This window comes from Aulonocara sp. 'chitande type north' Nkhata Bay, linkage group LG11, assembly GCF_057382095.1.
Source record: "Aulonocara sp. 'chitande type north' Nkhata Bay isolate Kocher_YH1m ecotype deep benthic linkage group LG11, A_spYH_male_GT1.1, whole genome shotgun sequence".
Taxonomy (NCBI): Eukaryota; Metazoa; Chordata; class Actinopteri; order Cichliformes; family Cichlidae; genus Aulonocara; species Aulonocara sp. 'chitande type north' Nkhata Bay.
Window position 1 is genome coordinate 8,732,108 of NC_141354.1, and position 15,004 is coordinate 8,747,111.

At 41.2% G+C, this 15,004-nt stretch overlaps 1 protein-coding gene across 3 annotated transcripts in view; it reads right to left on the reverse strand.

Annotated features, from left to right (window-relative positions):
* Positions 1-15,004, reverse strand: part of vps13b (vacuolar protein sorting 13 homolog B) — a 301,321-nt gene that overhangs the window by 175,128 nt on the left and 111,189 nt on the right. For all 3 annotated transcript variants that reach the window (XM_086310380.1, XM_086310381.1, XM_086310379.1), the window contains 2 exons: positions 5,618-5,727; positions 3,500-3,632 (listed from right to left, as the gene is read on the reverse strand). In XM_086310380.1, the coding sequence (XP_086166506.1) occupies positions 3,500-3,632; positions 5,618-5,727 (243 nt within the window). The remainder of the gene's footprint in view (positions 1-3,499; positions 3,633-5,617; positions 5,728-15,004) is intronic.

The window sequence follows — 15,004 nt, forward strand, 5'->3', positions numbered from 1 at the left end:
TCTTCTGATTGGTTGCGGAAACAATTTGTAACTTTTCATTACATCTTCTCCTGTAACACCACAGCAATTTCCAGAAAAGATGCTATTGATTTGCTTACAAGCTCCACTCCAGCGTGGAGAACTGGAGCGGGGGCACCGAGGGGTACATTTTAATAAAATGCAGTATGAGCACCTGGTTACTAATGTCTTGTTTTCACTTCACAAGAGAAATATTTGGATAGGAAAGAGCATGAGTCTAAAAAGTATATGTTTGAATAACTAATGGAGCCCAACAATTAGATGCCATATACAAATGTTGTGTGTCTAACAGTAAACACACCCACATGCAGAATTTGTGGCCAGATTTCCAATCCACTTAACATTTCATAACAACCAAAATACTACGTGTGAAAGCATCAGCGTTTGAGTGTTGTCAGTTCTAAAATCTGGTCTTTTATCGACTATTTTCAAAAACCTGATGGTGGACGGGATGTCAAAAACAAGACAGAAAAGATGAACAAAGGAAAAACAATTACAAAAAAGAGAAAAAAACAGAAATAAAGTCACCCGGTGAAAAATAACTTCACAGACAGAAAAACAAAAACTTAGATAGAAAGAGAGAGGACCAGTCAAAGAGACAGAAAACACACTGACGGACAGTTTACTCCAGTCAGCGAGTGTTGCTGACAAACTACAGTCTGATGTTACTTAGTATGGAGTGTTGGAGCCAAGCTGATTATTTACTGACAATCCTCTAATGAGACAATATACTTTTGGAATGTGAGTAAGCAAAGATGCTTCTTTATGGAAAAGCCATTAGTCTAGTTTGCAAAAAACATGGACCAGAGGGGAAATCAGGAGGAAACGGCAGCATGACCTTTCAGCTGTGAGCTCTTTAAACAAGCTAGGAGACAAACCTCATGGCCTTTGTTTAAACTCTGAAATGTCAAAGGAGCATTTTTTTCTATCTAAACACTTGACATGGGAGAAAGTTATACACATCCAAAGCTTTTTGCAGCTACAGAGATGACTTCACCCAAAACAGAGACTTATCACTCCTGCTGGGAAAACGTTTCCCAGGGACTTAAAAAAAGAAAGAAAGAAAGAAAGAAAAACGTTGAACGACCTGCTTATTTCCCCTGACTCATCACTGTGATGCTTTAGTAGAAAATCTTACAGTGTTTAAAGGAGCCTAAACACAGTGAGAGTCAACAAAGTACAGACTATAAAGAGTTTTTCATATTAATTAGGACGGACGGACGGACAGATAGATATTAGGGGTGCAACAATACTCATATTGATATTGAACCGTTCGATACAGTGCTTTCGGTTCGGTACGCATATGTATCGAACAATACAAATTTTTTTATTTCTTTTATCAACTTTTCTTCTGACGATGCTGTCTGTGTTGAGCGATCAGTGGATCTGCGTTCGACTGATCCGCCTAGGCTGCACTGTCGAGTGCAGATCCACTGAACGCAGCGCAAGCTAGCAAGACAGAAGCTAAGCTCGTTGCAACATGGCAACTGCCTCAACGCTACCCGAAATTGAACCTCCCCCACCCTCATTCAGATCTGGTCTTTGGAACTGTCTTGGTTTTCATGTGAAGTATGACCCTGATGGTAAGCGCGTCATGGACAAAAGTAAAACAGTATGTCGGATGTGCCACGCAAAGCTCAATTGGTGGGAACTACTGCATTAGCGCAGTTAGCTCGTTAACGTGTTGACGCCGTCCAGCACCACGCACGGGGCAATCCGCGGTAACTTTGCCGCGTTATGGCGTTAACGTCATTTCAGATTAACGCTGACAGCACTAGTGGGAACACAATGAATATGACTGCACATTTACGCCGACATCATCCTAGTGCAAAGACAAGTGGGAGCAGACAAAAACAACAAGCACGCATGCTACAAACTTTACCCGAGTCATTAGCACATGATTCTCCTTATGGGGACCTGATATGTTTAATATGCTGCTGAGAATATAGCCCAGAAGAAGCGTATAGTATAGCTTTTATTTTGGAAAGAGACATTTCTCTGTAATAAACTCTCTTTTCCAAAGATGAGGGATTTCTCGATCAGATTTATTTATTTTTTATTATTTTGTTGTTTCAGCAACATTAAATTTAAAAACTGTTCTTTTGAGTTAAAAAATATATTTAGAATTTTAATAAATGACAAATTAAAAAAGCCTGAACATTTTTTTGTATCGAAAAAAATATCGAACCGTGACACCAAAGTATCGAACCGAACCGTGAATTTTGTGTATCGTTGCACCCCAGATAGATAGATAGATAGATAGATAGATAGATAGATAGATAGATAGATAGATAGATAGATAGATAGATAGATAGATAGATAGATAGATAGATAGATAGATAGATAGATAGATAGATAGATAGATAGATAGATAGATAGATAGATAGATAGATAGATAGATAGATAGATAGATAGATAGTTAGTTAGTTAGTTAGTTAGTTAGTTAGTTAGTTAGTTAGTTAGTTACTGGGGTGGCACACTAAAAACAGAATTTCCAGTTTTATTATGCTGTTGTTAAATATGTGTTACTTGAAAAATGGCAAAAAAGAAAGAGAAAATGATTATATCCCTAGTTAATTTCCTGCTATTAAGGTTGATATTACTGAAAATAGGTACATATGAAAACCAAATAAAATATTAAAATCAATAATAATATGTTTAGTTCATGTTTCAACTCATTGTAGGGTGTCTTCCTCTGTCTTGTGCTCATGTTAATATAAAATTATTTAAAAAATGATAAAAACACCACTTGTTCTATAATAAACCCAGTAGGCATTTTCAAGAAAAGATTCATATTCCTTTCTGTCTGTCCCATCTATGCATCTTTTACCAAAAGTTTCAGAGGTACCTGCTTAGGACAACAGCTTTATGGATAATGGAAGAATCATGCACACACACACACACTCACTCCTTGTGTGTGTGTGTGTGTGTGTGTGTGTGTGTGTGTGTGTGTGTGTGTGTGTGTGTGTGTGTGTGTGTGTGTGTGTGTGTGTGTAGACTTAAGGCATTCATTTGTGTGTACTGACAAATCCATGTACTCTGCAGACTTATGTATGTGCAGCAAATATGTTTTTTTCTGAAAAGGGGGTCCTGGAAAGTGGAAAACTGGCATAGAGGGAGGCTACACATAGCCAAGCCACTCATCTCTTCTGGGCATGAAGAGCCACAGTAGTACTACCAGAAGAGAAAAACAGAGGATGACATGTCTGGAGATGTGGTGTCCTGAGAAACGGGTTCACTCAGGTGTCAGCACATTGTAGCATGTTATGTAACAACATCGCAGCTTAAATTCAGTACATACAAACAACATTACTACTATTAATATACCAATGAGAAACAGCTAAATTAAAACACTGAATTTAGTGACATGTGGCATAGCCTGTTTCCGTTACGTGCATGACTTAAAATCATGTATGATATGCATTTGCCAGTGCAATCATTCATTATATAAAAAAGCACATACTAGAATTGGTAAACCTACCTGTCACAGTCTTAGTTTTGACTGGGCTGCTGGCATAGTCTGAGGCCTGATTGGAAGATTGTTTGACCAGTGGTGTGCTCCCTACTGACACCTCGTCCTCTCTCCTCTTGGCCAAAGGAACTGCACCAGGATTCTGCAAGGACATCAAAGCATGAGCACCTATATGGCCATGGACAGGAAAATGCTGCGAATGTAAAGTACAAAGTTATTCACTTCTTGAAGGGAACAATTGAGACTGAGATTTAGTCAGATCTCAAGATCTCTGTTAATCAGGAGAGACAATAAATAATGCAACTAAAGACAGAGATACAGGCAGAGAGAGAAAAAGAAAAATGCAGTGGAACACAAAACCGGACTCCAAGACCAACAAGGACTAGTGACAGCTCCCTGCTTTTTTTAAGCAGTCTCCCATGCAGGCCAAACACACACGCTCACACACTGCTGTCAGTGAGATGACTGAAAGACAGAGGAGTGGAAGGTTGTTCTGAAATAAGGAAACCCCATTAGCATCGGCCAGCAATACCAGTCGGCTATGATGCAGCTGCACAAGGCCTCAGGCCAAACACGTACTGCAGCCTGTGTAAACATGCACGCACACACACACACACACACACACACACACACACACACACACACACACACACACACACACACACAGAGCTGCTTTTCATTCCATATCTCTTCACTGTGTCTCAAAGACACCCCCCATGCGCCTCCTCCACTGTTAATGCTAATCATTTCTTCAATACTCTCATTTGTCCTCTCATCAGCCTTACTTCCACTTTGGCTTTCTCTATGAAGTCAAAAGTTCTACTCGCACACCTGTCACACAAAATGAACTTCCTTCTCTCTTTGTCCATAACTCAAAATGCCCCCCTGCTAGTCCTGATTTCCTTATTTTCCAGCATTTCCTGTCATCTCGACCCAAACCAGTCAGTGTCCTTTCCACTGCCCTTCACATGCTGTTGACTGGCCTTCAGATACAGGCCTTGTCTAATCCAGCAAGGCCTTGAGAAGTGGCCCTGACAGGCAGCTGAGGTAGACATTCACAGAAACACACACACACTGGCTGCAGCATGTCTACATAGACACACACCAGCCCATGTTGTGTATCCTTCACATTGGCTGTAGTTCAACTCATAACATGTGTTTACCCCCTTACAGTAACAACCTCTAGCACAGGGAGCCGGTGCAGTTAACTCCTGCTCTTTGTTGAATACAGACTTACATCTTTCAAAAACTGCAAGGGGCATAAAACAGAGCAACTCAATGGGGGAAAAAATAGCATAATATATTCATTGACAATATATATTTATGTGGCTTTATGGGGTGAAGCTGTGCTATATCCCAGGCAATCACACCAAGAATGTCTATAAGTGTGCATGAAATGTGTGCACAGAACATTCAATGTCCATAACCATCACTACGACCCCTGTCAAATAAACAGAGAGAGACTGGATGGAAGACAGGGAGCAGAACACATGGAAAAAGGTAGCTGGGAAAGAGAAGGCAAGTCTGAAGGAGGAAGAACTACAGACTTCAGTTCACTTCAGTCGATTAACTAAACTAAGTGTGTGAGTGCCAGCAGTTTACAAATGCACATTACAAATGCCTGTATAAAGGTGGAGCTCCTTATGAGGATGGTAGTTTACTTACTTACTTTGGTTACAGTGACTGTAATCTGTGCAGAACTCAGATTACAATGGCACCAACTATGTATTTGTCCACCAAATGGACATAGAAATAACATTTCAAGATAAAGTAGAGCTACAAGTGGTGTTTGTAGCTGTTCACATTTTTGAGTAACAACCCCAATAATGCTCAGATTATGGCAGACAGATTCTATATCCTCTCCTGCCCAAAAATACCTCGGGATCCAACTCAAGGAGTTCCAAAACATTGCTGCTCTAATTATTTTATTATATCTTACTTAAATTTTATTTATACAGGTAGTCCAATTAAGATTCAATGTCTCATTTACAACAGAGACCTGTGTTTCCCAGCATTACTAGGCTGTGATCTTGTTGTGACTTCAGATAAGCAGCAGAAAATAGATGGCTAAACTGACATTAGGCCTGGAAGAGAAACTGACAGCCTGTCTGAGAAGAGATCAAGTACCTGTTGCTGTTGTCTGCTGCTCGCTCTGTGAGGTTGATACAAAAGCCATGTGCAGAAGATTGGGTCCACATTGATAGCTATTCCCTGGACACTGACCAGCAGGACTGCACCTGGAAAAAACACATACAGAATCAGAGTTTTAGTAATATAACACAGAAGACAAAGAAAATCAAACCAATGATAAATTGCTATGTTCCAAAAAAAATAAAATAAATGACAGCAAAGTATATCGTCTACATCTATTTGCTTTTACAAAATGAAATCTGCTGGAGACCAGTTGTTTGACAGCACTCAAGCCATTTTTTGAAGATGTTTGACTTCAGCAATCAATATGACCTAGTCAACAGAATCCAGACTAATGTGGAGACTATGCGAACATGGACAAAGTTCTGATACTGCAAACTTCTGCAAAGTAAAAGGAATACTGATGTGCAATCAGTGTAAGAAAATATAATCAGCAAGGTAAAGTGGCTTGAAGTGAATCTTCTCACATTGAGTGTCAGGTTCCTCCACTGATGTACATAATACAGTCCAAATGAACTGCTGGTGGGTATCGAGCCCGCTTGCTGGAGTGCAGCGAGGAGGACAGTTTGTTTCAATTGCGCTGTTCAAAGTGGTATCAAGCTAAGCCAAGAATAACATTTTCTTTTGATAAATTTCTATGAAACTCAAGACTTTCTCTGGGTTTTGGTTTACTCTTAAATAATAATCTTTACCAACAATAAGCGGACCCTGAGGTAATGCATTAGGATCCTATCAATAATGATTCCCATGCCGGCAGGATTAGCATAAGGTCTCTGGCGGCACGCCAGAGACCTTATGCTAATCCTGTGAAACGTCCCAGCATGACGATGGGAGGATGTTTCAGCTCTAGAAGGACTTTCAGCAGTTTAAGAGAGCTTTGGACAAGACCCGAGTCTTCTGTTTCAGGCCCTGAGGCAAGGTTGCGTGTTTGTGAGTGTGTGTGTGTGTGTGTGTGTGTATGTTTATATTTCACCTCCAACAAAGCTTGATTACCTGCTGCTTTGCCTAACATTTTAGTGTCTCCAAAGCATGAACAAAGCTGAATTAGAACCACCCATTCCCCAGCATTTGTGTGCTCACACACACACACACACACACACACACACACGGACACATTTTTGTTACACTAACTTTGCAGCTTGGCAGAAACAACTCCCTCTTCCATTATTCCTGTGAACAATACAAATAAAACTGTTCTAATTTGCTGCACTTTTACAACATTTAGTGATTTATAGCCTGTGAACTTGTGTATGTGTGCGTGTGTTTGCAGTGCAAAGTAAAAGTGCATGAGAGCAATGTGAAATGTCTTTGTGTTCATACTGTCAAATATGTGGCCGTGTGTGTATGCAAGGTGTGAAAGCTTTAAAACGTACATCCACAATATAGTATTTTATAGTGTATGCACAAGTCAATACTAGGCTTTGTGTGTATAATTATTATTCACTGGGTGCAATTTTATTCCTCAACCATGATTTATTACTAGTATACAATCCTTTCTGGGCAAAGGGGAAACATTCTCCTTGGATAAAGTCAAACTGACTCAGAGTTCTTCCTCTATTGCTTCATCTATGCATCCATCTTCCATCAACTCCATCCCAGTGTTTTCACTGTTTCCTCACCCACCTCTCTCCCCCTCCTGATGAGGAATCATAACCTCAGTCCTGTGGCTTGAACTTCTATACCACACTGTGGCTTCTTAATAGGCTCTGGCTGTGGCTGTAGTTCTGGGGCCCAACTTCAAGTGGTTTTGCTGCAGCTCAGAACAGCATGAGCTGTATAGGACCCAGAAGGCTGGGAGCGAGATGAATAGTGAAGATGTACTTAAGACCCTAAATCATGGTCTATAAGATGGACTAGCACATTTAGCTGAAATCATTCATGACTGCATACGTCATCTAACACAGCAAATTAATTATGTTTGTAACATTAAAAGGATAAATTTAAAAAAAGACTGCACCCATAGATTCATTTTAAAGCGATCACTTGACACAACTGAATTTTCATAAAAATGCCTGTGAGCCAGAGGAACCAGGATTTCACCCAATGCCAGATTCAGTAGAAAAAGCAGAAATAAACACAAATAAGTTTTCATTACTTATCAGATGAACTCATTTAAGCAGCCAAACTGGAAAACTGGAGCTGACAACTACCTGCTGTGAATTCCACAGCGTTTTCAGTGTTACGTCAGCAGCTGTAATCTTACTGTGGCTGTGCGTGATGTCTGCTTGGCATCTGTTCAGGACAGCCATGACCATGTCCATACATCACAGCACCACTCAAAAACCTCTCTTTTTAAGACTAACAGAGCAAACAATACTTCCCCCCCACCTGCCAGTTTGATGGTGACACAGAAGTAAAATATGTGTTGACCTTGCTGCTGAGGCTTTGAAGACCAAGGCTTTACAATACACACGGTGTTCTTGTTTCATCATTGTGTTGACATAACTACCAGAGAGTGGCACCTTCTTTGAAGCATGCAGGACCATGAAACGGCCCGGGGTGCTTAGAGGGTGACCTCGGCAGCAGGCTAACTGTTGTTTTTCTCCACTCTAACAGGGTGGCATAAGGGTAATTACAAAAAGTGATGACAATGATTACAAAGGTGTTTTTCTTACTTCCCAAATGAATCTTCAAGAAAACACCTCAAAACTCCTCAGTGGCCTAGATTCTGAAAATACATACAACCGCAAAATGTACACGCAGACGTCTGTGAAGACACACTTACCTTGACTAAACCACAGTGGGCCTATTAATGTCAAAAGTGTTTTTTTTCTTCAGTGGCTTAAGACCAGTTGAGTTAAAAGTCAGCATAAGGTTGTTGGTGTTGTCTTACTGCTGCCTAGCATCAGGCCTCACACAGCCTGAAGCTACATTTAAGTAGCCCTGACTGAGAGAAGGCCTTTAATGTTTAAGCCCCATCTATGTTCTTGTCAGTCTGTATTTATGGATCTAAAATCCCACTAAACCTTCAGCCACGCATTTTTACATCTTCATAGTTTTTTTTTTAATCAGTCCACATAGTTTATACATTGACTTCTCTGAATATAAAATCTGCTTTTGTTCAGTCACTGCAACCATGAAATTTAATCAACAGGGAGTGGTTAGGTCAGTGCAAGTTCAAAACCAAGTCCCACAATGGAGACCAAAGCCCTGATTGGGGGTTGCAGAGGGCACAGCCTCTCAACTACAGGGCAATGACCCCCAACATCAGAGTAACAGACAGGCAAGGTGGGAGGTGCTCTCCAATCACCCCCCCAGGTAGACAGTGGGGGGAGGATTCATGTCTCAGCCAGCTAATCGCCCCCTCAGAATCACTTCATTGTTGGACGGGAGGCAGTGCAGGGACCCTGCGTCCAGCTTCTCCAACAGAAAATAAATAAATATAGCCCAGCCCGCATCAGCCAGATGACTTCTGACAGGTTTGGTTAATTTCGAAGCCAAGTAGCAAAACAAAACATTACGCCAGCGTGCGGGGCCTACACTGCCTTTAATTGCTTTTCCGATGAGCTCATGACTCGAAGGTGTCCTGGAGTGAGCCGTGCAGTCCGACAGGTGTTCTACTGGTGTGTGTGTCAGAGAGAGAGAAAAAGAGAGTTGGAGCTGCTGACACCAATGAAAAGGGACTCAGCTGTGTGTGGGTGGGTGCAAGGAACACTGTTTGCAACATGTGATTGTGTGTGCCTGCTTATGAACACAAGTGTTTCTGTTTGGATCCATTTCAAACGAGCTGTCCAACAGTGAACATCCCCTGTAACCACACACTATTTAGCTCTCTCACACACACGGACTTTTCTGCAGTTCCCCTGCTGAGCTCCGACCCAGCAGCCCAGGGCAATGCCGCCACAGGAGCCCAGGGGCTCAGGAAGGACACAGGCAAGTTTGACTGGAAACAGACCCTGCTCTACGGAAAGCCTGCTCTCACTCTGCGCCAATTCAGCCCGGGACTGGAAGGTGGTATATACAGTATGTGCGTGTGCGTGCGTGCTTTTAATAGAATATATAAGGCTACAACCCTAAGTGGCCCAATTGCAGTAGCTTGTAGCTGACAGGCTAGACCCACCTCGTAAAGGTTGACTATAGCTGTGGGTACAGTAACGGTAATAGGGAGGAAGAAACTTGTAAAGTGACTAAGCCAGCAAGAAAATCAGGAGAAGTCAGAAAGAAAAAGGTGAACAGAGGCAGAAATAAGTCTTAAAAATGAACTAAAAGAAAGACGCACATTCAAAGGAATCAAAAGACAGAAAAAGGGAGACTGAATAGATACTGAGATGCAGAACATCAGCAGAATAATGAAAACGTGTAGGTGATAAAAGAGTAAAATGTAAAGAAGCTAGTTTCCTAATCTTTATGATAAGTGAGTGTCTCAGTGAGCCTACTCGTTATTCAGTATGATTTATGGAATCACTGAAGTGCGTCTCCATACAAGCAAAGTTCTGTAAACTGGATGTAAGATATACATATAAGTCAGGATAAGAAGTAAAAAGTTTATGTACAAAACTACTGATTCGCTATAGAATTGAAAACTCTAATATGCAGACATTTATAAAATGCATATGTGTGTCTCTACATTAGGACACTGTGTCTCTCAACAAGTACGTGAATAATCATGCAGTCATGTAGTGAGTACAGGGCTCATTCAGAGAGAGAGGTCAATCCCCGTTCCCACCAGAGGCTCCTTCTATCCCATCCACTGTGTTTTGGTGAGTCATTGTTTTTAGTTATAAACCCAACATTTCTCAGGCCAGCTGGTTTGTTCCAGAAAACGGAGCATGCTGTAGCTCTGTTGTCAGGACACTTCTGGGTGGTGCCTCAGTCAACAGTAGCACACTGTCCCTGTGCATGCATGTGTATGCTTCAGTGTTAACATGCATACATTTTATTTGCATCTAGACACAAAAGAGTAATTTCTAATTGTTCTTCAGAGTCAGGAGGATCTGAAGCAAATAAAGGTGCATTTCAACAAGTGAACGCAAGTGCATGTAAACTGTGATCAAGGCCACCACTCGTTTTTTTTATCTACAATTTAGAAAGATCTTCTGTTGGGTGCCTTAAATATAAAACAGACCACACAGTAAACAGCTGACATTTGCACATCTATAGGGCATGTTGTAGATCAGCATGATATGGTGTAGAGGTCAGATGAGGGGGTTGAAGCAAGAGAAAAACAGCAGCTCTGTAAAGCTCCAGATGTTGATAAGAAGCTCTATAGTCATACATTTCCCACTTCTACTCGACTCCTAGCCTTCATAAATCCACTTCAATGTGTTGAAAAGACAACCAGACACAGCACAATTGGTGCCTATATCACTAGTGAAACCTAACCAGCCCTGATTTGGAGTATTCCAGCTGTTGTCTCTTTTCCTGGTCTCTCTCACCAATAGAAAATACTTATAGTCACGACCAAATGTGACCTGGCCCTTGTCAGCAAGATAGCTAGCTTTCTTAATGAGAGACAAAACAGACTTGGTCCTGATTGCATTAATGTATCATTACCATATCCATCATGGACATACAGTGCACTGTGTGAACTCTAAATGAGCCCCAGTATAATGTAAGGGGAACAGGAGAGACACTTCTGAGCTCATTAAAATAAACAGACTTCTGCTTCTGCTGCTGCTTTCCCACAGAAAGCCTGAGTTTTGCATACTTACCTTGAAAAGTCCTTATCACTGCTATCATTTAGTTGGCTCATGGGCTTTCTCTGCAGTTCAAGCCGAGTTCTTTCAGTTTGTCATGAGGAATGGGGGAGTAAAGCATGTTAATGTCTGCCATTAGGTGGGGTTGCTTCCAACTATTTTATATGAATTACACTAACAAATTGAAAAGGCTATTTGCAAATGGCAAAATGTTAAGTTTACGTGAAATTGCAATTATGTTATACTCTCGAGGCTAATAATGTCCATAAAAAGGAAGCATATTGCCAAGTAATGATGTAGGCCAGTCTTCATACAAATAGTAACAACCCGGGGGGAAAAAAATTGGAAACAGCCTCCATGTCAAAAACACAGCAACTCCTAATGATGCTCACAAATCAAAGTAAGCGTGAAGCTGAAAGCAATATGTAACACAGAGCAGAAGAACTAAATAGCTTGTATATGTACAACAAACAGCAACAACAAGAAAGTCATTTCCCAAGGAATGTGCAGGTCACCTTCAGTCCACCATCTATCCTATGGGTGTGGGTGTGTGCGTGTATGTATCAGTTATCTGGCAGTGGGATGGCCTTTTTGTCTCTCTGTACAGAAACTGACCCGCTTTATAATCCAACTATGTTTTGGATTTGGAACAAACATCCAGATGACAAACACTCAGCCCCATCTTCTCCAGTTATTCCCCTTCAGCTCACTTCACAGCTCTCAGCCTTCTTAAGAGCATGAAAATAAGGGACAAAATGTTGCCTTTACTACTTTCAAGCCTTTCCAACTCTCTGCAGCTTAGTTTCCCCCAGTCTCTCAGCTTGGCCTCTTGTCAGTTCAGTAGACTAAGTAATGATCTCAGTGACAGATCAAAGTCTTCTGCCTAAGATCTGCGTCGCTTGGGAAGCTGGGAATGCTGCTTTTCAGAAACTGAGATTAGCACAGTAATATGTAGACGATCTTCTGTATGTTGGTATGGCTGTCATCCACTCAGCTAGTCTGAATATTTCTGTCAAGCAATTTGTCTATTTACTCCATGAATGAAGTTTGGTGCCTTTGAAATACTCTTTCATTTTGGCAGCACTTGAGGTGATAAGAGTCACTGATGAGACATTTTTACATTACACTCCTTAGAGAATAATAAGAGAACGCAGCAAGCATTAAAAAGTGTTTTCCATGGATGCTCAGTTGGTTACTGCTCATGTTGCTACTGTATTCCAAAGAAATCTGTACAGCTGCTGCCAGAAATTGTTGGGGGGTTGGAGGATTTCTTCCTGGTAAATTGTACAAAATACAACGTAAAATCCTTTAGCACACAGAGAGAAAACTGGGATTTTCTTTAGTGGAGACAAATAAGTTCACTCAAGTCAATTATATGGTAAAATGGTAAATGGCCTGTATTTATATAGCGCTTTTCTAGTCCCTAAGGACCCCAAAGCGCTTTACATATCCAGTCATCCACCCATTCACACACACATTCACACACTGGTGATGGCAAGCTACATTGCAGCCACAGCCACCCTGGGGCGCACTGACAGAGGCGAGGCTGCCGGACACTGGCGCCACCGGGCCCTCTGACTATTAATTTACTAAACATGTGTTTTTACAGAGAACAAATCAGCATGTTTGCCAGTGGATCGGGGCTTTACAACAAGCAGTTAAAGTTAGTCTCAGTTCTTCTTCACAGCTGCCAAGCAATCAGTGTAACACTTTGTGTTAAAATTATGAAATTGATAATTTATCACTTATTCTGAATACAGTCTTTATATGAAAATATGTGCTTTTAACTTATCATCATTCACTTTTATCTACTTGGAATCAGTGACATAAAAGATGTATACTCAAGTGTGTTTTGCTCTGTTCTTAACCCCAGTGCTTCCCATTAGTCCAATCTTATACTTTCACTCCACACCTACAGCTGAATGATGAATACAAAAGCTGGATAGAGGAATATAAAGAGAAACACGGGGATTGGAGAGTTGTTTATACAGAACAGTTAATATCTCTTAACCCCTTCTTCACTCTCTTTCATTAGTTTCATCTTCTGCTCCTCTTAGTTCCCCATCTGACTATCCACCCCATCCTCTTCTTGCTTGCCACAGTAGATTGAAGATTACTACTCTTAAAGACATAGTCTTAAGTGGTTGCACATTTGAACCATTTAGCAATTTGGTCTAATGGTTTCAGGATGAGCTATTTTTGCTGCTATGCAGGGTTGAATGGATAGGGGGATGAATGGGTGTACAGTATATTGAAATGCTAGTTCTGATTGGCTGCATTTCCTTATCCAGGAGGGGGTCACTGCAGTGTCAACGCTATGAGGGATGAGCTCAAGCAGAGATACGATGATTGCAACTGAACAATTAGAAGCGAGCAGATGTTGAAAAATATTCCAAGACACGACATTAAAGTGAAGAAAAATTCTATACGGCTGTTTTAGACACATGATGATGTTTTCGAACAGTAAGCTTGTGGCTAATGTGGTATACTGGGAATCTTTTTGGTTGATTATGACAGACATACTGACTAATATTCTCTCACTGGCATATAAGGTAAACCCCAAACCTTCACCCTTGCATGAAAAGACATCTAGATGACAGTAAAGACATGTAGTTTTGAGTGCGTGTTTCCTGGAGCATCAGAGAAATCACCTTTGGCCTGTTATTAGCCACTGCTGAATGAAGCCATGATTTGAACACTCAGCACCAACAGGAAAATAAAGGCCAAGTGTGTGTTTTGTTGTTGGAGGATGTCACTCCTGTCTGCACACACACACACTGATGAAAAAGAAGAAGTGTTTATACCCACCAGAGCCCTATTAAATACAGTCAGACATCACACATGCAGACAGGCATGTACTTTTGCACACATGCATAAATAAAGGATGCTTAAGCCACCTGCGACACAGGACTTCCAAACTACAATCAGCTGCCCTACATTAACAAACCATGGCACAAAAGCAGCGATGAATCAGCTTCTTGCAGACCAGTGGGAAAATAGGGAGGGCAGAAAGATTAGGGGGGGGGGGGGGTAGCAATGAAGAAGATGAGGGTGAGAAAAGGGGACAAAGAAAGGAGATGGTGGGAGTGAAATGACAAAGGGAGGGAACTCAGATGAGATAACTGAGACAAGTCTTTAAAGGTAAAAAAGTAGCAGCAGCAATTGCAAAATAGGCTGCTTTTATCCTTCAGCCTCAATGCTGCAAAGGACACAGACACCTTCTGAGTTGAAAGGACACATACTCAATTTGACTAAGATCCTGGTTTATGTCTATGAACACATAACCATGCTATGGTGACAACTCATTTCCCTTGTTCTATTTGTTTTTCAGCTGATAAAAACAGAAGGGATAAAATACTCTCTCTGGCCATGAGTTATCCTCCTTTTGTCTTATTTCACTGTGTGCATAGATTCAACAAGGTGCTGGAAATATTCCTCAGAGATTTTGGTCCATATTAATATGATAGCGTCACACAGTTGCTGCAGATTTGGCACCTGCACATCCGTGATTCAAATCTCCCCGTTCTACCCAAAGATTCTGTGCTGGCTTGCGACCTGATGATTTTTGGATCATTTAAGTATTGTGAAATGATTTGTTATCTTGCAGGAAGCAACCATGAAAAGATGAGGACACTGTGGTCAGGAAGGCATGGACATGGTGAGCAAGAGTACTCAGGTGGGAATGGGGCGCTTAAACAATGCTCACTTGGTACTAATAAAGGGCCCA